Genomic DNA, 25,228 nt, shown 5'->3' with positions numbered 1-25,228 from the left:
CTGTTACCCTTTAGTACAGTGTTTCAATGTGGTGAGCCCCCAACCATAAAATTATTTGTTGCTATTTAATAACTGTGTAACACACTTAATAACTGTAATTTGCTACTGCTATGAATCATAAGTCAGTTTTCTGACGGTCTTAGGCAGCCCTGTGAAAGGGTTGTTGGGACTATAAAAGGGGTTGCGACCTACAGGTTGAGAACCACCTGTGCTAGCCTATGCAGTCACTGTTGTGTTCTTGGAGAGGGCAAAAGCTGTCCATCCACCTTCTATTCCTTCTACTGACCTCTGTCTGCAGCACACAGGATCTGATTCTGAGAGCTGCCTCCCTCGGGCTGGAAGACAGAGCGGACATTACCTGCTGACACCACTGTTCCTCTTCTCTCCAACCCCATCGCCCTACCTCATCTATTTGTATGAGTTCTTAAAGGGCATGGCTTCTAACCAATCTTCTAAGAAAGTTTCACTTTAATGTGCTTCTGGCAACATGACCGCACTTTCACTCTGAAAGGGTAATATGAAATCTCACTTCCTACCACTCATGCCATTTCAACAAGGAAACAACTAAGATGGTACCTTAGACCCAAGAAGCTGGGCCAAGGTGGTCACATGTGGACCACAGGTCTGCTGGTCACCGAGAACCCACTTTAAGGTGGAGGGAGAGAACCAACCCCACAAAACCATGCTCTGACCAGCAGATGTGTACCACACAGACATATACCACACACGCTAAGCATAAGTTTCTTAGGTTAACGTTGTTAAATTTGACAGATACGTAAATAGTCAAGTAACAGCTTAATAACTCAGCTGGCTCTCCACTCTTCTATTTAAAACTCTGCTAAGGAAGCGGTGAGGAGGGGAAAGCTTTGCCCTGTATAAGAAGCAGTGCACTCACAGATGTGTTCTGTAGAAGACAACACTGCCCAGGACCCTCGGCTTCAGACCCTGCCAGGACCCTCGGCTTTAGACCCTGCCAGGACCCTCGGCTTTAGACCCTGCCAGGACCCTCAGCTTCAGACCCTGCCAGGACCCTCGGCTTCAGACCCTGCCAGGACCCTCGGCTTCAGACCCTGCCAGGACCCTCGGCTTTAGACCCTGCCAGGACCCTCGGCTTTAGACCCTGCCAGGACCCTCGGCTTTAGACCCTGCCCAGGACCCTCGGCTTCAGACCCTGCCAGGACCCTCGGCTTTAGACCCTGCCAGGACCCTCGGCTGTAGACCCTGCCAGGACCCTCGGCTTCAGACCCTGCCAGGACCCTCGGCTTTAGACCCTGCCAGGACCCTCGGCTTTAGACCCTGCCAGGACCCTCGGCTTTAGACCCTGCCCAGGACCCTTGGCTTTAGCAATCCAGCTTCTTAGGGCAAAAGCAAAGTGACTTTTCCAATTATCTATGGAAGAAAGTAAGTGCCAACCTTGATGCAATTACAGAATGAAGAAACCTGGGCTAAAATGCAGGGATTCTCTCCAACCCTCAGTGTGGGCTCTGGGGGACGTTTTTATTTTGTTTTGTTCTATTTCTTCCCCCTAACCCTGTTTGTTGTTGTCGTTGTCCTTGTTGTTGATGTCTGTTGGTTGGTTGGTTTTTTGGGGATTGGACTGGTGCTGCTATGTATCTGAATGCTAAATCCTGCCCCCGAGATCTGGTTGCAGTCCTGACATGCACACTCTCACATACACCAAATACCTTATGTAACTAATGTAAGGCTGACAGCCAATCACTGGGGAGAGCAGAGGTGGGTGTGGCTTCAGGTACTTGGTTGGGGTCCACACAGAGACCACAGGAAAGAGGAAAGAGAGCAGGAGGTCTCCACTAGACGGGATGGACAGGAAGAGGGTTGTATTCTGAAGACAAACTGATGGACCAAAAACAACTCTGGTGAGATTCAAACAGCAGTAACTCGGGGAGCAGAGCTGAGAAACAGGCAGTCTAGTGTGGAAAATAGTTTGAGGGTTGAGCCCAGCCAGTAATTGAGCTAAAGCTGATTAAATTACTCCACATTACTCCACAATACTCTTGATTATTGGGGTGCTTGGCCGGGTCATATTAGGAACTAATACCTTTAGTTTGTTTTTTTTTTTTTTCTTTTTTTTTTTTTTTTCGGAGCTGGGGACCGAACCCAGGGCCTTGCACTCGCTAGGCAAGCGCTCGACCGCTGAGCTAAATCCCTAACCCTATTACCGTTAGTTATTAAATATCTTATAAGTGTTTGTTGTGTGATGATGTTGTTTTGAAACAGGGTTTCTCTACAGAGCCCTGACTGTCCTAGAACACACTATGTAGATCAGCCTGACTTAATCACAATTCCGAATCCAGTTCACAATCATGGCATAAAACTTAAAGGAGCTATCATGTTCTTGAAATTTCTACATGTCAGGTACAGATACAGACATATCATAGAACCTCATCACAAACGGTGTCTGAAAGAAAACATTGTATGTGCTGGGGATACATGCCAAGATGTCACTAGATATCACAGTTCTCCATAGATGACTACGTGCTTCACCTTGGAAATTTGTCATCAAGAAAAAACTGTCTAACATTAATTCTAATTTCAGCACTCTACACCACTTGAGAACAACACCAGAGGAAGCATAAATAATACAAAGACAGTAACTTCTACACAACCACGGCTTGAGGCCATCTCAAGCAGTTTGTTACCTGAGTCTTGCCAACATGTTTTGTCAAACTGCCAAGAGGAGGCTATGAGAGATCTGCCCCGGCGTGTCAGCAATGCACACGGGAGAACGCTGAAACCACTGTGCCTGTCATGGTCAGACCTGACTCACTCCAGGTCAGGAGCCAAGCACACTGAAACAACTCTTAGCAATGACCCTAGGGCATCAGCCAAAGACAGCAAGTCTAGGAGAAAATAAAATAACTCCTGTCTAAGTCCATGTGAGCCACAATCTGTAACAAATACAAACACATTTATTTCACAGTTCTGAAAGCTTGGAATTCCAAAGTCAAGTTGCCATCAGATCCACCGACTGTGACAAGGGAGTCCCCTTCTCATTGTAGCCTCTTGTGATGTAAGAGGTAAGAAATCTCTCTGGCCATTCTCACAAAGGCACCAATTGCACACTTTAGGGCTAGGATTTCAGTGTGAAAACACTCATGGAGACACACACACTCAAACCACAGCATCACTCTAACCAGAAGGTTCTAGTCCACACAGCTCCACCTCCCCTCATTCTCAACCGCGGCATAAATAAGGGGACAGTACCACTGCTCTCATCGCTTACAAAGGTAGCAATCCATAATGAAGGGAGAGGGGTTACTTGCTTGGCGCATATAATATAAAATAAAATAAGATATCAACTCAAGTATACAAGAAGCCAAAACCCTACACTTAAATAAACCTAATGAGAAATGATACCTACACTACAGCCCTTGGGGGAATATATGTGATATAACAATATTAATGTCTAAATGACCAAATGTTAATAATGGACAAACACTGAGTATCCGCTATTTTCTCTAAAGAACTAAAGTTTATTTATTAATTAAACTGTCAACATTCAAGCTAATTACAGGCTGTATAATAGCATACTAATGACAATGCCACGGAACTTATTGTAGATCTCTAAGATTAAGGCAGACGGAAGTCTTCTCAGCACCCAGGGACACCACAGCCATGATGAGAACTACACAGATCACTACTGACCTGCGTGCAGTGAGGCTAGTGCATGAACCCCGGGGAACGAGTTCATACAGAAGCACAGCACTGAATTACTACAGTGTACAGCACTTAGGATGACAGTAAACAGCAGTGCCTTACGTTTAGGAAGGGCTGAATTTAGGTTTCCTGACTGTTCTCATCTCAGGGCTTCTAATGGGCAGTTAGTAAGAAATCTTAACTAAATACACTTTATGGCAGAATCCTCCTTTCTTCCAAAGGAGACCTTTCAGTACATGAGCAGTTCTAAGTTCTAGTATTCTAAGAACCTAGTCTGCAAAGGCAGCAGCACTCAAGATTTACTGGATAAAAACCAAATGAAAAATACCGACAGCATCTGGTCTGTTCTTAAACTGAAGTAAAAATAAGAGGAGAACTTTCAATGACTTCTAGAACAGCGTCAGGAATATAAGCTCCACTCACCACCACAGCATTACGCAACATTACCATCCATCCTAGGACAAACACTGTAGCCAAAGCAAGTGGCACAGAGCCCCGATCCCAGCACAAGACACACTGAGGCAGAGGGTTCACAACAAACACTCTAAAAGTCCATTCTACTTACCGAAACCAAGCACAATGGACGGTCTGGTGTAGATGTGGTTTGTAAACAACAGCCCTTTGTGCTGAAGTTGTGGTCCCCACTGAGACAAAAATGGTATGAATATAATTGTTGGGTCAAGGGGGCATGCATGCCAGTGAAAGGATTATGGTAGAAAGCCAGCCCCTTCATCACTCTCTGGTTTCCAACTGGCAATGTGATATTCGGCCCCCACATGAATTTGTACCTTGATAGCATCTACAATTAACCCTCACCAAGACAGTCGACCTGATTTATCAGTAACCTGACTTAGATGTTCTGAACCATCACTAAGACCAAAATAAATCTCTTTAAAGTTGGTCAATCTCAGGTAGTTTATTACTGTGGTGAAAGAAGAACTAACACAGAGGACCACCTATAAGTTCAAACACTTCTTCCAACTTCAATGTCAAAATCATGACAAGCTTTTCCAGGGTAGAATATGTATTGGGAAAGCTGTTTTTTCCTTAGGCCATGATCACTTGTATATGGCTCTGAAAAAAAACTATTTTCTCACTTCTTTACAGCAGGGTTGACACTTACAGAGACAGCAATGTAAGACAGAATTTTAATTGAAAGACTAGTTCACTTTCTTCATTCTTTCCATTAAATACACATCAACAGATCTGAAAAGACGAAGAGGAAGGCTCATCCGCAGGCACCACACACAGTGTGGATGTTCACCACCTCTTAAGTTCATACCATAATTTAACTGCAATGCAGTCCTATTAGAAGTAGGACCTTGAAGAGCATAGACCCTCATGCATGAAAACAGTGTTCAAGGAGGCCTGTCTGCCCCTTCTACCACAGACAAGAAGAGAAGGCTCTGTGTGTGTGTGTGTGTGTGTGTGTGTGTGTGTGTGTGTGTGTGTGTGTGTGTGTTTGGGGTGGGGGGGGCTCTGTTGGTACCCTGATCTTTAACGTCCCAGACTCCAGAAATGTGGAAAATAAATTTCTGTGGTTTATACATTATTTAATCTAAGACAATTCTAGTATAATAGCACAAATGGAGTAAGATACCAAATTTCATGATCAAAAGAAGAAATCAAATCAAGTTAAAAAAGGATGAAATGGGCAGATATGTGCCTAACAGGACTAGAGTCCGAGATAGCTGGCATGCCTCTAAGTCTATAAGCAGGCAACCCAGCTATATATAACCATAATACTCCGTATTTTACAGTGTTGTAGCATGAGATAGTCCCTGGCCTTTCTGGTACTTGTCTGGTTTCCTCTTTGGAGAACTGCCCAGGTAGTCCTCCAATCATAGCCCTCACAACACAGCTGAAGCTGCAGTGTAAACCATCGGGTCCAGCACTGATGTGTTTTACGTACATACAAAATAAAAACATCTTCACTAAAAGACTAAAAATACTACCATCCAGAGATCTTTATTGACACTAAAACATAACAAACCAAGGAACAAAGAGTATACAAAGAAGAAAAACTATGTTAAGCCTTGATGTAATGAAAAACAATATAAGGAAGAAAGTTCGGTAAAGCCAATGTAGAGTTTAAACAGTAAAAATAGAACACTAGGCAAAGATCATTGGATGAACTTAGAAGAGGGATCTACATAAAAATACAAGAACAAGCTAGGTGTGGTGGTGCTGGGGAGACAGAGGCAGGTGGAGCTCCATGAGTGTGAGGCTAGCCTGGTCTACAGACCGAGTTCCAGGACAGCCAAAGCTATATAGAGAAATTCTTTCTCGAAAAGACAAAATAAACAAGAAGGCAAGAGTAATACAAAATTTGAAAACATTATTTGAACCAGTAATTGAGGAAAAAGTAATAAGGACGATTTGGTTAATTCCACAGAACCGGAAAGGTAGGAAACGTAAGACACAAGCTAAGGAGCACATGACTAGGTACAGAGTAAACAGACCGAGTGTTCCAACATGGAGAAGATGCTCTCATTTGGAAAGGAATGAATACCAAAAGAATAATAAAAAAACAAAACAAACGGAGCTCAAGAAAATGCTATTTCAATTGGGGGGCTTGCTGCTGTTTGTCCTGAACAGAGCCAGGAGAGTAAGCGGCAAGCCTCTGCCCATGGCAATGGCTTTAACAATCTAATAGATCATCGTACATGCTCTGACAAGTCCTAACTCGGAGTTAGTGGCAGCAGGTGAAATCCCACGGCTCACGCTCTTGATTTATTAGTTGAGGATCAATGGACACAACAGAAAGCATTCCACTCCTGCTCCTCCATAGGCCTTGAATCTAGTGTGACTTTCACCACCGTGAACGAGACTTCACAATGTCTGGCAGAGCCTCTCACACCAACATGGAGCCGTGGTTTAAGAAACACGCAGAACCTCTTCTTCCCCTAAGCAGCAGAACCACATGAGCTGTGCTTGTTCCTGACCAGCTCTGTGAACGCCATTTTCCATGCTTTTATGGCTTGGAGGTGCTTCCAATTCCCAATGTGGGTTCAGAAACAAGGATTCTCTGGTCATGTCAGCAAACTGGAGCTGGGTTCAGAGAACATTCCAGAACCCCCTGGTTATATGCCGGAAAGAATGGCAGTGTCAGTGCTGACTATTCCTTTAAAACCTTGATGCAAGAAACCTGCAGGAGACAAGATGTCAACCCCTCTACAGGAACAGTGCCCTCCACCGTTCTGCACTCACAGGCTTACTAGATGCCCTTCCCATATAGGCCATGTCCCCTGCTTACAAGATCTTAAGACTTTTATGCTAAGCCACGTGCACATTTACCTGAGAGGCATTGTCCTTCCATATTAAGCCCTTCTTAACAAACATTAACACACTGTATGACATGTTTTATGTCTGGAGTCATATACAGGTTTCTTCATGTTTGTTGGCTTCTTCCTATTTCCATTTTTCTAAAAAAAAAAAAAATTCTTGCCAAGAAAAAAAATGATTTTTGTGCCCCTAGATTCAATCTTCGAGATACACACACACACACAACTATACTTGTTTATTTTTCTAATCTTTTCTTGTTTGTTGAAGTATTTGTATGGGGATGATGTTTCAAACTTAAGCTAAAAGCTACAATATATACATATATAAAATCAAGCTTTGACTGATATTTGTAAGATAGTATTATGTGCCCTGGCTGTCCTGGAACCCCAGGCCGTCACTGAACTCACCGAACTCACCTGCCTCTGCCTGTAGAGAGCTGGGATTAAAGTGTGTGCCACTATGCCTGGCTACTTTCATTGATTCTTAATAAGTGTAGAACTATTCTACACAGGTTTCCCAAGCAACAGCAATGGACAAGCAACTTAAAACAGGAAGAAAACCAGTATGCAAGTAACTAGGCGTGGGGGTGGGGGGTTCCCTGGGTATTCTGTCCCAATGCCTGTCTCAGTGTACCATGTGCATGCCTGGGTGTACTTGGAGGCAAGTGGGTTTGTCCTGGAGTTATAGACAGTTGTGAGCCACCACATAGGGCTGGGAATTGAACCCAGGTCCTCTTCAGTGCCCTTAGCTGTTGAACCAGCCATCTTTCCAGCACCTCAGGGAGGAAATACATTAGTTAAGAGACTATTTTTTTGACCTGATGCCACAGGTCTTTCTTTAAACCCAGCGCTTGGGAGGCAGAGACAGACAAATTCCTGTGAACTTGAGGCCAGCCTGTTTTACACAGTGAGTTCCAAGCCAGGCAGGGCTACATAGTGAGACTGTCAAAGGAAGGAAGAGAAGAGAGAGAAGTGGAGGAAAAGGGAAGAGAGAATTTTAAATAAACTGGACAACATGGCCTGTCAGCAATCTCAGCCAACTGCAGATACGCAGGCAGGAGGCTCAGAAATCAAGGGCATTCTCGGCTACACAGTCAGTTTGATGCCAGCCAGGACTAAATGTGACCCTATCTTAACTCCTTAGGCACACACATACCCCTCATTTTCCCCAAAGTTATAGTTCTGGCTAGGCAGTAAGCCTCCAACCCTTCTGCCATGAGAATGATCTCATACTCAAGTCTTCCTATCTGAGCCCCCCGGGCATCACAAAGTTGACAGAGGCTATGCCCACCATGTTCTTTTAGCATTTTCCTATGGTTGACAAGTAGCAACAGTAACTGGAATAAAGCAAGCTTCCTGAGTACAGAGATTAATGCCATCTGTAAAAGGATCTGGGTTTAGTACAGTCAATGTTAGACTAAGAATCAAAACTGACAAAAGTGGGATTAAACGTGACCTTTCCTGTCTACTGCCACATTTTTAGCAACTACTTGTGATTTTCACAAAGTGACATTTGAGGCCCTTCAGTGCTTCAACTATCACAAGTACATGAACAGAGCATGAACGGAGCGGGGAGTCGGCTCCCGTGAAAGCTAGTTAGCTTGTTTGTGTGAACTGTGGTGTTTTGTTCTCTGTCAAGTACTAGAATATTCCCTTTCCATTGTTGGATAGGTGACTAACAAAGTCCAGGAACACATTTATTCTGTAAACTAGGAGGCTACGTACAACAGCACTCTTTAAAAACGGGCTTAAAAAGAACAATCGAAATGGAAGCACAATGAATACACTGAATACATAAAGGTCACTGAACTCCGTCACAGACCCAGCACCCCACAGCCTCTTGAGCAACACTCTTAACAACTGCTCTGCTTTTTCTTACCGTGACAAATACTCTGACCAAGAGCAGCTTGAGGGGAATGGTTTATTTGGCTACCATTTCTAGGTCACCGTCTAAGGGAAGCCAGGGAGGAAGCTCGAGCAGGAACTACAGGAAAGATCGTGAAGAAGTCAGCTCACCAGGGTGCTAAGCAGGCTATGTCAGCTACCTTTTGACAGGATGCATGCCCGCCTACCTGTGAATGGTACCCCCACAGTAGACCAGGCTCCACTAGATCGTGAGCAATAAAGAAAAGACCCCACAGACATCGCTACAGGCCGATCTGATGGAGACGATTCTTTAATTGAGGCTCCTTCTTCCCAAAGTTAGCAATCATAAGTCCATCCCCTCAGAACTTAGCATGAGTTCAGCCCTTCACAATCTGACACACAAGCTCACCACTGTTAACAACCTTTAAGCTATGACCCCGTCATACACTCCAGTCTCTGGAAAAAAAGGGGGGTAAGAAGAGTTTCCTATCAACAAAACAAGTGTTACTGTGAGAGGGGAGAAAAGAACACAAACGACCATGCGGCTGAATCCAAGGGTGCTGAGGGGAACCAGTGTGTGTCACAGCAGAGTTCTGAATACACACGGATGAGATTCTGCAGCTAAAGAGTAACCTAATTGTGTCTGCAGTTTGAGATTAATCCAGCGGCTATATTCAGGACAGGCTGGCAGAGAGGCAAGAAGAACAGAACATTGCTGCTAAAGGTCAGGCAAAAGTACTAAGGATTTAGACAAAGGCAGTAGAGCAAGAGAAAGAAGCTGCCAGGCTGGACGCTGTATGCCTGTAATCCCAGCCTCAAGAGACTGAGACAGGGATAGCCGCACAAATTCAAGGGCACCCTGGGCTACACAGTGAGAGCCAGAGCAAGCCTGAACAACATACAGAGATCTTCCTTCAAAAGCATTTAATTAAAAATTAAGCTGAAGTTGAAAAGCATTTTGAAATAAAAATTAAGACATGAACTCTAAGTAGGATAAATCTTGACCATGAAAGAGTTCCTCCTCACTGACTTCAAAAGTAGGAGGTAAAATTGTTTGTTTCTAGGGCTAAGTAAATGTTTAAACCTAACACATACATGGAAAACAAAACACTGTTATATTAGTCAGAATTGTAAGTTATACAGTCACAGGGAGGGTGCCAGCCAGAGCAGGCTTTATCACGACACTGAGTATGCAGGCGAGGGACGCCGAGGAGAAAGGCCCACTAGGTAAGGCCCATCAGGATGGAATTAGTGTCTGGGCCTTTCTCTTATACATTCAGTGTGTAGAATTTGCTAAATGAACCGATTGCTTAAGGATATTATATACTAACTTCTTAAAAATATAATTTATGCTAGTTTCAAAGCATTTATTTGAATCTGCTGATTTGAAAATTTACACAACAGAGAAAAAGAACCAAACTGGAGAATATGGAACTAGGTCTGTTTTTGAAATGCTGGAAACCTCAAAAGTCTAATTAACAAAACGTTAGGCCAAATTGGGAGAATAAAACTGAACAGAAGAAAGTAGCAGGTTAATAATGTTATTGATACCTCTCAGAGAAAGAAATCAAAGACAGAGATGAATGTGAGTATTGCTGAAGACAGTAAGAAGCAACCGCACCGTTAAGGCACACATTAGCAGCCTTCCTTCCCCATCCAGCCTAACAATCCCTGCAGCCTCTTAAAAAGCTGGGAAATCACTACCAAGGTGCCATGTGGGCTCTGCTATAACGGTCTATAATCATGGCGGGCACAAGTAACACACACCTTAAATAAGACTTCACAAGATTTAAATTCAGTGTATGTTAGGACTAAGGCCGAGTGGAGGCTTAGCTGACGGGTGGATTATTTTTCCCTGTGTTGTGATGAGCCTCCCACCTTTGGAGCCCTGAGATGCACACGAGTCCTGACGCTTGACTTAAGGACTCTGTTGTTGCTGTTATTGAGCTTGTAATATAATCACAGCATCCCTTTCCCTTTCCTCCCTCCAAGCCCCTCCACTGCTGCTCTCCTTCACTAATTGTCTTTGTATTCCTATATGTATATATATACACATTCCTAATATCGTCTGCTCTGTCCAAATAATGGTACATGTATGCTTCCAGGGCAGTCCTGGCTTTAGGTTTAATCTCCAGTTTTTCATTTATTTAAGCTTTTTATGTCTACTTATGAGACAGGTAATACTGACTTAATACGAGTCCAGCGCTCAGCACACAGCTAGCAAGCATCAAGTTCTAGGCTCACTGGTCCTTTACTCACTCAAAATCAGCCTGTGCAGCAGAAGACATGCTCAGCTGTTAAGCACTGGCTGCTCATCCAGAGGACCAGGGTTCAATAGGCCAGCACCCAACTGTGGCTCAGAACTGTCTAGAGCTCCAGTTCCAGGAGCTTCAATGCCTCTTCTGGTACCTGTGGGCTTCCGGCACACAGGAGGTGCACAGACACACATGCAGGCACTCATACACGTAAAATAAAATCAACCTTTTTTTTCATTCTTAACAAAAATTAACTTTTACAAGATAAAAAACACACAGCAAGGCAGTAGTGGCACATACTTTAATCCTAGCACTTCGGAGGCAGAAGCAGGCCAATCTCTGAGTTCAAGGCCAGTCTGGACTATAGAGTGAGTTCTAGGACAGCTAGGGCTACACAGAGAAACTTATTTTCATGTCTCGAAAAATTAAAAAGAAGAATGGGGAGGAGGATAAAGCACTAGAATCTAACTTTCTATTCAAATGTAAAAACCTTTCATTAATTTTAGCTTAATCTAACAGTCCTTTCTCTCGTGAGAGAGAGACTAAAATCCTAAACAACTCATCCTGTTGCCTTGGTTTATAAATAAACTCAGAAAACGCTTCTTTCTCCATCTAGCTTGTAAAAAGATGCAGTGTTGCCAAAAAACTTGGGTAGGGTATTGCTATGGGAACCAATTTCAGTATCGTTTTTAAATACCAGTGGCTTCAAAGAACAGTGAGTGACTCCATCTGACTGGGAAGATAATCCTGGTACTTCAGTGCCGCTGGGACAACCATGTTAGCATCTCGCAGCAGCATTGCTTCACGTACCCACTCTTTACTTAGGAAGCACAGCTTAAGAGATGCTTTATGAGACAACAGGAGTGCATAAGCAAAGATAAATTAATGCCAACTATCTTGAGTAATAAACAGATATCATCAGATCCTCCTGCCCAGAAACAAAGGACTAAAGCCCATGCCTGCCAGTTCAGGGAGGCTCAGTCTCGCAGAAGGTCAACGCAAACCCAAAGAAAAGGGTAAAGAGGCTGGTGAGCTAGAACTAGTGACAGCTGAGGTCTGAAAACTCGAGACCTAATTTAAACGCCCTAGGGCATGGGAGGAGTTCCCAACTCAGAATGGAGCTGAGTTTCATGCCAACTTGACTAAAGACAGTCACTTGGGAAAGGGGAACCTCAACTGAGAAAATGTCTCCACCAGGCTGGTTGGCAAGCCTGTGGTACACTCTCTTAACCAAGGTCTGATGTGGGAGGGCCAGCTTCCTGTAGGCAGTGCCATTCCTGGGCTGGCACGAGGTGCTATAGGAAAATGGGCTAAGCAGGCCATGAAAAGCAAGCCAGTAAGTAGCAAGTTCACGGCCTGGACATCAGCGCTGGCCTCCAGGTGCCCACCCTACTCCTTCATTATGGGCAATGGTATGGCCCTGTACGCAAAATAAGCCCTTGTCTTCCCAAGTTGTTTCTTGTGTTTTATCACAGCAATAGAAACCTTCAGACAGGCAGCATAATGGGAAATTCAAAAAAATGTTTTGAAAGCCTGGTGGTGATGGTGCATGCCTTTAAATCCCAGCACTCAGGAGGCAAAGGCAGGGAGATCTCTGTGAGTTCAAGGCCAGCCTGGTCTACAAAGCGAGTTCCAGGCCAGCAAAGACTACACAGAGAAACCCTGTCTCAAAATCCAAAAAAGAAAAAGAAAGAATGTTGTGAACTAATAACTTAAGCTTCTATTTTATGTATATTCAGAACCGCCCCCTATTTATTTATTTATTTATTTATTTATTTATTTATTTGGAGGAGGGCACATGGATGACACAGTGTGACAGCCTGCCAGAGTCAGTTTTCTTCTTCCACCACATGAATCCTGGAGATCCAACTCAGGTTATCAGGACTGGTGGCGAGCACTGCTACCTGCTAAGTGAGCCGACTTGTCAGCCTACAATACATATCTCAAAATAAATAAACAACCAACGAACCTCATAAAGTCACCCAGTACTCTCAATAAATTAAGTGAATAAGACTGTCTTCCCTAAAATATCAAGCTGGAAAGGACAACTATTATTCGGTGACATTTTTATCATTCTTTGAGATCAGTACTAATATTGCAAGCCAACAATATATTCCTGAGTTTAAATATTTTGAACTAAAGAGACAGCTCGATGTTTTATATAAGCTTGCTGTCAAGCCTAAGAACTTGAATTTGGTCCCCAAGACCCGCACAATGAAGGGAGAAAATCAACAAATGCAAGCTGTCCTCTGAACTCCATAATGCCGTGCCACACGCACGCGCACACACACACACAATAACAATCATATGAACTTGTCAATAAGTAGAGAAGGTAAAACCAAGTACAGTAGTACATGTCTGTAAGCCTATCACTAACATTAGGGAGAGGCAGAAGCAAGGCGTCCAAGGCTAGCCTCAACTACATAGTGAGTTGAAGGCCAGCCTAGGATACATGAGACTGAAAAGAGATGAGGGAAGAAGAGGTAATCGAAAAAATAGTAGATGGATGGATGGATTGTTGGATAGACAGACGGATGGATGGAGGGATGGACGGACGGATGGATGGACAGATGGAAAAATATAAAAAACAGAAAAATTATTCATCTTTTTATTGAGAACTATGAAATCACTATGAAAGTCTATCTTCACGGGGGCTGATGGCTCAGTTGCTCACTGCCTGACTTGTAAAGGGACTCTGAGGTCAATGTTCAACACCCACACGAGAGCCAGGGACAGCAGTACATGCCTGTAATCCAGTGCTGGAGGCTGAGACAAGATGCTCCCTGGGACTTGTTAGACGTCAGTCTGGTAAAGATGTGCACAAAGACCCTACCTCAAGAACCAAGATGGAAAGCAAAGGCAGAAGATACTCAGTGGTATGCTCCAACATAAATGCACTCATATGCACAAACAGATTTTTAAATCAATTATTAAATTTCCATAAGATTTATTTGATTTTACACATGCGTGTTTTGGCTGCATATATGTAAAGAGGCCAGAAAAAGGCATCAGATCTCCTGGGACGGGAGTTACAGAGAGATGTGAGCTACCATGTAGGTGCTGGGAACTGAACCCAGGTTCTCTGTAAGAGCGACCAGACTCTGAACCACCGAGACATCATAAGTCCAATTTTATGCACAAAAGGCTGACCCTGAACTACTCTCTAACCCAGGGAGGCTCTGAACTTCCTATCTTCCAGCCTTGGCCTCCAAATATCTGCAGTCACAGACCTGTGCCCTGCATATTGCGTCTTCTTTCTGTACTATGTATCCTTTCTGCATCACACTGTCTTAGTTTCTGATGCTCTGATGAACGAAAGCGATTTGGGGGAGATCTTACGTCACGCTCCATTAGAGGGAGGACGAGGCAGGAACTCCAGGCAGGGACTGAAGCAGATGCCATAAAGACTTACTGGATTGCTGGGCCTGCGTTCTCATACACCCACCGATGCGCGGTGCCACCCACCCAGGAGCTGGGCCCTCCCACATCAGTCATTATTGAAGAAAGTGTACCATAGACTCACCGATAGGATAACTTCTCAATCCAGGTTCCCTTTTCCCAAATGATTCTAGCTTGTGCCAACTGACATAAAACTAAGCAACCACATGTATTCTATGTATACTATGTTCGAAACATTCTCGGTTGAGCTTGATGATAAACCAACTTCCTCACCAGAACTCGTAACTGACCGTCAGGTCCTTGACACACTCCTTTCATTTCACCAAGGTCTCCGCTCCAAGTCTCAGGTGTCTAGTAATGAAAACCTTTGGAGAACAAGTCTCACAGCCTTAAAATGTTACTAACAGTGTTTAGATAAACAGCAACAATCATTCAACAATTAACTCACTTTGTTCCAAGCGATATGCTACACAGATTCCAAATTTCAAGAGTGACTGTATCAGACAATCTCTTAGCTAGTTCTATGGAAGCAAGAAAAAACTATACCCTCCAAAAAACAAACAAACAAAAACCAAAAACAAACAAACAAAACCAGTAACACTTAACTAAAATACTACTTAGGACCCCAACACCAGGAACTTCAACCCTATACAGCCTAAGCAGGAATATTCATCTTTCTTTCAGAGACAAAGACTAAAAATCCTTCAAAATAACTAAGCGTAGAAAGTGAGCGGTCATTTATGTCATCGATGAGCTAACGATGTCCTCTGTGAAAACACTAAGCACAAGACAACAGAGGAGATGGGTCAGGGTGCTAAGAAGGTACACAAAACAAGTACTGCCCGTCTTTGTAGGGTCATAAACTGCTACAGCCATGCACAGATCTCTTAGGTCATAAACTGCTACAGCCATGCACAGATCTCTTAGGAAAACATTTTTTTTTCCGGAGCTGGGGACCGAACCCAGGGCCTTAAGCAAGCACTCTACCACTAAGCTAAATCCCCAACCCCAGGAAAACATTTTTAAAAAACTAAATGTAAAGAAAAAATATGAGAACAAGTGCATAAGCAACAAGAGAAAAATAACAGAAATTAAATAAAGGATAAAACTATTAACTGCATACAAATAAGCAAACTTTCACAGACATTTAAATTCAATATGAATTTGTAGTGAAACAAGTTTTTTTCAGTCAGTACAGAGTGGTGACACTAACAAATTAATATTATATATTACATAAATTGTTTATTATAACACTAACAGTGACTCAAAAAAGTTAATATATATACAAATATATATTTAATATTTTAAAAGGCTCTAAATCCAGAGTAACAGACCTAAATCACTGCTAGACAAACAAATTGCTTTACTCAGTGATACAGTATAACTTACAATTCACTAGTGCTATATAACAGTTCCATAGTTTATTCCATTGAAAACACTATTATTACTGATGTCATGTGTTTAAAAAAAAACCCTATTTTGAGTTTATTTAATATTTCCCTATTATGATAGTTTTTCTTATGAATATGAATGTTTCTACTTTTTATTTCTCTTTATTGAAAATAGATTGTTTTCATAAATATATTCTGGTTACGGTTTCCTCTCTCCCAACTCCTATAAGATCCTCCCCACAAAGAAGCAAAGAAAAAGCACAAGAAATACATATATGTGCAGAGGTACACACATTGATACACAGAGAAATCCCCTAAAAACACAAAATCAGAAACCATAACATATGAACAAGGAAAAAATGCCCAGACAGATGACTGGGGAGTGGGAGGAACGTCAACTTAAAAAATACCATTGAGTTCACTTTATGGGCCTGACGCAGTGAAGATTCCATTGAGGAAAGTGTGCTCACTTGAGTGGTTTTCATCCGGAGGTAACTTCTAGGTTAGGAATGGGGGCCTGTGTTTACTTCCACTCAACACCGGGACCCCATCAGGCCCAGACCTGTGCAGCCCGAGCAGGCTGCCACGTGGGAGTTCACGTGTGCTTCAGCCGTTCAGTCAGTGTCTAGCAGGTCTTGTTTCTTTGGTTCTCCATCCCCTCTTTCTGCCCTCACATGTGCACCATGACACAGACACACAGAGACACAGACAGACACAGAGACACAGACACAGACACACACACACACACACACACACACACACACACACACACACACACACACACAAGTAAATTAGCATTTTTAAATTCAAGAGAAAACCTACCCTTAGCCAGGTAGTCTATCAGTTGGGAGGCCAGCCCACGCTGCAATGCAAGAACCCGTCTCAAAAATAAACAAACGCCAACACCCTCCAAGAAGTTTGCCTTCTAATATAAAATGTATTTTCTTACAATTCTTGAGAAATTCCTTCAGAAATTCTTTACAAAGACAAGAAAAATTACAACAGTAGCTTATACCAAATCTGGCAGACACAAACTTTATGAAGCTGACACAGGCAATGGGAATACAGAGCACCTTTAAATTATTTCTATTGGCATGACTACAATTTATATGTTAAGACAGATATAAATGGTAGTTACCTAATGCCTTTATTTCTATGAGATTTTTTTAAATGACAAAAAAAAAAAAAGCCACTAGAGATGTCACTGACATCTTTACGTCCAGCAAGAACCTTGGGATGCTGTTTCTAGGTGACCCTGCCCACCTCTGAGAACAGGCACTGTGGTTGCTACAGAAGAAACAATAAGCCCAAGTAGCAGCTGCTTCCCAGCATCACGCTCGCGCCTCAGTCAGATCAGACTGCACCGGGAATGTTTGGTAGCCATGGCCTTTTTCTCGAATCACAGACGGGGTAGAGAGGCACTTTCACGTATACCGACATATTAGCTCATCCCGGTAAAGCACCTCTTACTGTAAGTTCAAGTGTAATAAAACAATGGACCTTCCACATCAGAAAACGTTACTTTGAAAAATCCGTATTATCGTTTCTTAAATCATTTGCAGAATATGTTCTATGCAAAACCACGAAGATCAGTCATCAGGAATACAGAAATTTTAAAATGATAGTAGACTTAAGATACCAACTTAGAGTTCATCTGGTGGTATGGAAAAGGAAGGAAATTTTCACTATACATTTTCAAGTGTTCATTTTAGCTTTTGCCAACCTAACCTGTCTTCAACCTTAGGCTGAAAAGCTACTTTTGTATGCTATCTTCTGTTGCTCCCGAGACCACAGCACATCAGGAGTGTATATGTCAAAAGAAACTGATACGGCAACACTTTTAGAGTCATCTCAAATTAACTGGGCTTATTATTTTTGACAGCAAAATTCAAAGGAGTCATCAAAGTAAAGGTTCACACTGCAAATAAATCCGACAGCCCTCTCCATGCACCCCTCTTGATGTACCCAAAGCAAAAGATACTTTAAGACTCCCAAAAATAAAATAAAATAGGCAGCACTCAACAGAACAAAGGAATAAAACACAAAACTTGACGAGGACAAACAAAAATGCCATAAAGTACTGAAAGATATTTAACTTGATAACATGGTAGGATCATTACATTGAAAAACATCAACTTCTAAGAATCCTGGGGCTGGGTGTATAATTCAGTGGTTGGCCATTTGCCCATCATGCATTGCAGGCAGCCCAGGTTCAATGCCCAACACCAACAAAACACACAGTATGGGGTGGTAATGGGGGATAATTTTTAAAGCTCAACAAGAAAACACTCAAATGAACCCATGCTGGAAACATCTCAAGGCTGAAACCACAGCGGAATATAGGCTTATGTCTCTGGCTTGTTTTTTAATATAAGACATATAAAATGGCTTGGCAAACTCACCAGGAAGTAGATCACCCACCCCCTCAAAACGTTAGGTATCACTGTCATCTACAAGGTGTAGAATTCAGTCAATTAAAGATTCTTCTAAGAAAAACAATAGAGCCAAACTTCTAGATGACCAGACCCGCTCAGTGTGCCAAGAGGCTTATAAAACTGAAATGTATGCTTCGCGCTTTCCAAATGCAGTCTAATTCCTGTGGGTATCTGCCAACCTCTGTCTCATCCTGACTGTGCGTCGTTCTAACCACCATTTATGTGAGCACCTTTTATCACCAACACAAACGGAAACAGTGAGTGGGACTGTGTCTTATGACAATCCACTAGTGCTACAAGAAATTTCTTTCTCTTAATCGTGCTAAGTTTCCTGCTAGAGTGTGCACTTCTGTGTCAGCACCCCAACAGTGGGCTCCCCGTTTAGACCACCTAGTCCACTGGGGGCCTCCACTTACTCAGCACAGCCGCTGATGGAGCCATGTCCCCTACTCTACCCTGAGCTCTCTAGTCCTCTCCTCTCCTTAGAGTCAAAGAACTAGCCCCACAGTCACGGGGATTAGGTGGGACAGCTTCGTTGCCACATGACCCTTGCACTTTGTCTAATTGTTCCCAGTCTCTATTCTAGTTTTTACAGACCCCAAGCACCCGAAAGACTTGAAGAGCCTGCCTGCCGCTATCACTAAATATGAAAATACGAGATGTGGCCCAATGTTCTAAGACTTTAATTCAATCCCAGCATTTGGGAGGCAACGGCAGGGAAAACGTAAAGCTCTCTCGGTTGTACAGTGAGACCTTGCCCCAAAAGTGCAAGTCCAAGACGTTTATTCCCATTACTTCCTCCTAGCGCTGTAGTGGAGTGGCAGCACATGTTAACACGTGCAGGGGACTGGGTTCAGTCAAGCACCAGGATCAACAAGCAAGGCTAGAGCACAGTGGACGACACTGCAGCCAAAGAAACCAGCAGCACTGTCCTTGAGCACTGTGGCTCCAAACGGCCTGACCCAGTCACCTGTGAGACTCATCGGTTCTAGTGGAAGGGGCCGGTGACTCAAGTATCTTTTATTTCAATGTTTTCTGAGGAAAGGGTATTTCACATTTCACAACTCAGACTTTTATATGCATAAGAGTTGTGCTGTGCAAACTGTCACAAAAGTATTCCTACTATCTACGAACAGGTATAGATGGAGGAAACAAGTATATTCTCTGTTACCATTCAAAGACAATACCAAGTACTGAACTTCTGAAAGGGACATTTATGTTCGAGGCATGGTGGTAACAGACCTGTAACCCCAGCACTTGAGAGGCAGAAGCAGGCAGACTACATCAGGTTTCAGTCCAACTGAGGGGCAAATTCCATGCAAGCTACATAGCTAGAACCTACCTATTTCAAAACGAACAACAAATAAAATAAGAAGTAGTCAGCAGACCTCTATTAAAGACAGTTTATTTGCTGCAAGATTAGCAATTCAACTTCAGAGAAACAGATCACACTGCTGTAAGCCCTTTACTTTTCCTACCACAATAGGCTATACCTTGAATTGTGACCTAAAAATAACTATTACATAAAACTAAAGCTCACCAAAAAAAAAAAAAAAAAGAAAGAAAGAAAGAAAGAAAGAAAGAAAGAAAGAAAAGAAAAGAAAAGAAAAGAAAAGAAAAGAAAAATGGCGGGCTGGAGAGGTGGCTCAATGGTTAAGAGTTCTTCCAGAGGTCCTGAGTTCAATTCCCAGCAACCACATGGTGGCTCACAACCATCTGTAATGGGACCCGATGCCCTCTTCTGGTGTGTCTGAAGACAGCTATAGTGTACTCATATGCATAAAATAAATAAATGTTTAAAAAGAAAAGAAGAAAGAGAAAAGGCTAGCACAGTAGTGCACAGCTTTAATCCAGCACTAGGGAAGCAGAGGCACATGAGTGTCTGGGAGCTCAAGGCCAGCCTTGGTCTATATGAATTCTAGGCCAGCCAAATATATTCAGAGACAACCTACCTCAAGACACAAAACAGAACAAAACATACAAACCAACCAAAGCTCCATCTCCACAGCCACCTACAGACAGGTAAACCAGGTCAGGCACTGCTATCAGCATGTTCAAGACATGCAGCCAGCACAAAGCAGTCTATACAACCAAAGCCTATTTGATCCAAAATCCAAGTTCCTTCCTACCTTCAAATGAAAACAAAAAGTTAGTACTGCTTGCCCCATCCCATTCTAATGTCCTGTTTCAAGGATTAAGGAAGAGAGCAAGTAGAGTTCAATTCCTGAGACCCACACAGTGGGAAGAAAAAATTCACACCTAAGTGTGTCTGACCTCTCACCTCTACATATGTCGTACCTCTAAGTGTGTACACACAAACAAGCATGTGTGATACCTGTGTCTCACTTCTGTGCTGACACACACTCGGTGGAGACAGCCGAGTCGTCCGAAGCTCATGGGCCAGTCAGTCTGCAGTGTGCAGTCCAGCAAGGAGAACCAAGACAGACTGCCCCAACAGAGTGAGAGAGAAGAGCCAGCCACTAAGAGCAGTTCTCTGACCACGTGCATGCATGTGTGCGCCTGCACAGACACTCTCCAAATCAACACTATAAATACGGAATGTCTGTCTTAGTTCAAACCCAGGATTACTCATTTTAACCAAAAGTTTAACTACAGTGCTTGCCGTGCAAGCATGAGGAGTACAAACATCGATGTGTACACAGGTCAAGGTGCAGACTACACCTGTGCTCCCTGAGCTAGAGCTGCGGAGCAGGGAGCATCCCTGGGACTTGCTGGCTACAGTCTAGCCAGGCTGGCCAGCTCCAGACTAAAAAAGAAAGTATGCCTCAAAAGACAAGATGGAGGACGTGAGCATGAGAGGATAGACTCAGGAGGAGTTGACGTGAGCATGAGAGGATAGACTCAGGAGGAGTTGAGCGTGAGCATGAGAGGACAGACTCAGGAGGAGTTGAGCGTGAGCATGAGAGGATGGACTCAGGAGTTGAGCGTGAGCATGAGAGGATAGACTCAGGAGTTGAGCGTGAGCATGAGAGGACAGACTCAGGAGGAGTTGAGCGTGAGCATGAGAGGATAGACTCAGGAGTTGAGCGTGAGCATGAGAGGATAGACTCAGGAGTTGAGCGTGAGCATGAGAGGATAGACTCAGGAGGAGTTGAGCGTGAGCATGAGAGGATAGACTCAGGAGGAGTTGAGCGTGAGCATGAGAGGATAGACTCAGGAGGAGTTGAGCGTGAGCATGAGAGGATGGACTCAGGAGGAGTTGAGCGTGAGCATGAGAGGATGGACTCAGGAGGAGTGGGGGGCTGTGTGTATTTGCTCAAAAGACACTATAAATTCCAGAAGAGTTATTAAACTGTTACTCCTTTTTAAAAAGGTGTAAAACAACTAGGAATGATACTTGATGGCAGGAACCACTGGCTTCCACATGTCTATGCGCGCGCACGCACACACACACACACACACACACACACACACACACACACACACTTGTATGTAAGCACAAACATACATAAGACCATAATAAAGTTCATATTTTAGGGTCTTCTAAGAATACACCTTGTTTGTCATTTGTCTGCAATAAGGTCTCACTATGCTTGTGGCTGTGACTGGCTGGAACTCCAATCTAGAGCAGACTGGCCTCAAACTCGTACAGACCCAGGTGGCTGTGGGCACACCCAGGATACCAGTACTGGGAAGGCAGACCTCTGAGTTCAGTCAAGGCTACACAGCAAAACCTTCTCTCAAAATAAAAAAATTAAAAATTAATAATTAAAAAAAGAAAAGAAAGAAAAATTAGAAGTACTATTTATTTTATTAAAGAAGGCAAATATATTGTATAACAGAAAAAAAATGTTTTTTAACTATCACCACAGAGGACAAGAGAGCCGTATTCTAATAAGGAATTATCCTCCGAGCCTTCACTCCTAAAAGTAAAATCAGTGTGTTTTTAAGAAGAAAGCAACCAAAGAAGATATTTTGTCCAGAGTAAATCACGGAACATTTCTTTAGTTCTACTCTAAAAACTAAGTCAAACCTTTATGAAAAAATTATCATATAACATCCTGTTAAAATATCTATGGTCCAAAAGAAAGCTGTGTGCTTTACTTTCTGCACAGAAATCTGATCCTTTCACAGGAAGGGTAGAGACCGGCTGATACCTAGTTCTATACGCACATGTTTGACAGAGTGGGACACATAAGTGAGGGAACCCAGAGTCACTGAGACATAAAGCGATATAATAACACACCCTCAAGGCTAGTGCTTCTCTACTCCTCTATAGTGATGCAAACTTTATTAACAAAAGACTCTTAAAACTATTGTCTAATGCCATCAAGTTTTCTACTTTTAATATATGAAACTTAATGGAATAATTTTAAGGTTTGTAAAAAACTTAAACAGCTTTATTTGTGGATCTTTCAAAGCTTTTCTCAGAGTTAATTGCAAGCTAATTACATATTCTATTAATTCTATTTCATAACGTTCATCTATACCAAAAGCTGCAGGGATCCCACTGAACTTTATAGCAGCCGGCTGCCCAACATGGCACCTACAGAGAAGACAAAAATGCTAGCTCTTCACTCTGTTCCCACCTACCTCTGCCCTGGGTGGACACAAATACAAGGTGACAGTCCCTAACTGCTCATCTGCCCATTCCCTCGGGACAGCAGAGCTGGGATGCGAATGCATGCATACATTTGGAAACAGAAGAGAAGTAGGACTTCTCAGCACTGCAGGTCAGCACTGAGACACTCAGCAGCCAGGTAACAAGTCAGGACAGGGGCTGGAGACACAGCTTGGTGCCTGATCAGTTGCCTCATGTGTAAGGTGCTGAGTTCAATTCTCAGCACTAGGGGGAGAGGGCTTCTTGACTTCTCTTCCCTCTGGCAGTAACAAAAATGAGGTTTCTATTTCCATGAGAGTGTGTGTGTGTGTGTGTGTGTGTGTGTGTGTGTGTGTGTGTGTGTGTGTTGCATGAATGCTCACCTGTGTGGGCACATGTGCATGTAAGCAAGTGTATATACACTACGTGCACAAGTATGTGAAGACCAGAGGTTGACATCATGCCTTCCTTGACTTCACTTTATTCATTAAGGTAAGGTCTCTCACTTGAACCCAGGGCACACTGACTCGGTGAGTTTAGCTAGCCATCTTCTAGAAATACAGGCAGGCCCACCCCAAATTTACTGGGTATCAGAGATGAAAGCCCAGTCTTCAGACTTGTGCAACAAACACTGCATCCCCTGAGCCACTGCTCCAGGCCTAAACTGAATGTTTTTGTGCCTCAACCCCAACTCAAATTTTTAAGTCACTACTTTATGAGCTCTCTGTGAGGTGGGCAGTGATTTTAAGTCATGAGGACAAAGCCCTTCTAAAAGACTCCAGAGAGATTCCTTGCACCCTTTCAATCATAAAAGACACAAGAAAAGGATGGCCAACCATCCATAAACCAGGGCAGTAGGCCCACACCAGACACAAGCTCTGTCCGTGTCCTGATACTGGAGGCTCTAGTCTCCAGAAGTATGAATGGGTGTTCTTATGGCATTCAGTCTATACCGGTTTGTCATGGCTGTCCAGAAAGACTACACTGGCTCCTCGACCTGTACGCTAGAGCCTGCTGCCCTGACTAATTGCTCTCTTAGCTGCTCTTTGCCATGCCAACAGCTCAATGGTTGAAGCCTTTGAGGACTCACAGCTCACAGGTGTGATGTGCCCACATAACCTCGTGTGAGAGTGAACAGTTCAACAACTTCACAGGTGAAGCTTACTTTTCATTACTTTAGATCGAAGCATACTGCACAAAAAGGTAATGGGCTTTACTTTATGTGTGGGGAAGGGAGAATTTTTGCAAAGAAAGTAATTTCTTTTTTCTAAATTATTTTTATTTGTATGAGTACACTGTCCCTGTCCTCAGACACACCAGAAGAGGGCATCGGATCCCATTACAGATGGCTGTGAGCCTCCATGTGGTTGCTGGGAATTGAACTCAGAACTCTGGAAGAGCAGTCAGTGCTCTTAACTGCTGAATCATCTCTCCAGCCCCCAGAAAATAATTTCTAAGTGTTGATATAGCAGATGTTTTCTTTTTAACCATTCTTTTCTACAGTGTTATTTTTTTTTACTTTTTATTGAGTCTTTGTAAATTTCACATCATGCAACACAATCCCACTCATCTTCCTGATCCTGTACCTTGCAACCTCTCTCCCAAAAGAAATTAAATAAACAAACAAACAAAACAAGCAAGCTGAAAAACAAAACAAAAATCAAAGGAGAAGGGGTGGGCAGAAGGGAAGGAGGGCCTGTGAGGAGTACTGAAGGATGAGCGGCTGATACTGGGATGCAAAGTGAATGAATAAATAAATTTAACAAAATTTTTAAAAAAGAAAATACTCAAGAATGACTTTGGTAATTTTAAGTTTTCAGATTTTTCCCATTTTATATAAACTATCCTTAAATTGTCTGTGAAATTATCATCCACTGAATACATTAATGCACATGTTCTACTAGATATCCAAGATTGATAACAAAATAAACTATATCTACTTACTGCAATCTCTCTACAAGCCGACATAGATATTCCTGTGCCTTCGATTTGCTTAAGTGCATATTCCTTTTCATCTTTTCTGCATGTGAACAGAAAAAAACAGTTTTTATTTTTCCATATATTATTTTTACATTTAAAATTACAACTACAAAAAAATGGAAACATTTAATCTCTCAATAATATGTAAACATTGTATCATGCATTGCTGATTATTTTTGATAGTATTTCTAGTATAGAAACATAAAATACCAAAAGAGAAATTCATGAATAAAAACACCAGTCAGAGCTAAAGCATGAAACTCAAAATGAAGAGGATACTGAAGCCAGCACTAGTTCCAAAGAGTGAACAAGCATAAATATAAACGCAAACATATTGTAAGAGCACTCCCAATCCTGAAGTCTACAGAAGTATTCTGTT

General features: G+C 42.8%; 1 protein-coding gene across 3 annotated transcripts in view; it reads right to left on the bottom strand.

The window, feature by feature from the left end:
• Positions 1 to 25,228, bottom strand: part of Cdk19 (cyclin-dependent kinase 19) — a 140,211-nt gene that overhangs the window by 61,417 nt on the left and 53,566 nt on the right. For 2 of the 3 annotated variants that reach the window (NM_001107634.1, XM_017601657.3), the window contains exon 2: positions 24,814 to 24,889. The exons of the other annotated variant lie outside the window; for it this stretch is intronic. In NM_001107634.1, coding sequence (NP_001101104.1) covers positions 24,814 to 24,889 — 76 coding nt within the window. The remainder of the gene's footprint in view (positions 1 to 24,813; positions 24,890 to 25,228) is intronic. 3 annotated transcript variants of the gene reach the window in all.

This window comes from Rattus norvegicus, chromosome 20, assembly GCF_036323735.1.
Source record: "Rattus norvegicus strain BN/NHsdMcwi chromosome 20, GRCr8, whole genome shotgun sequence".
In the NCBI taxonomy this organism is placed as follows: domain Eukaryota; kingdom Metazoa; phylum Chordata; class Mammalia; order Rodentia; family Muridae; genus Rattus; species Rattus norvegicus.
The sequence above is the reverse complement of the archived record's forward strand: the minus strand, read 5'-3'. Positions and strand labels throughout refer to the sequence as shown.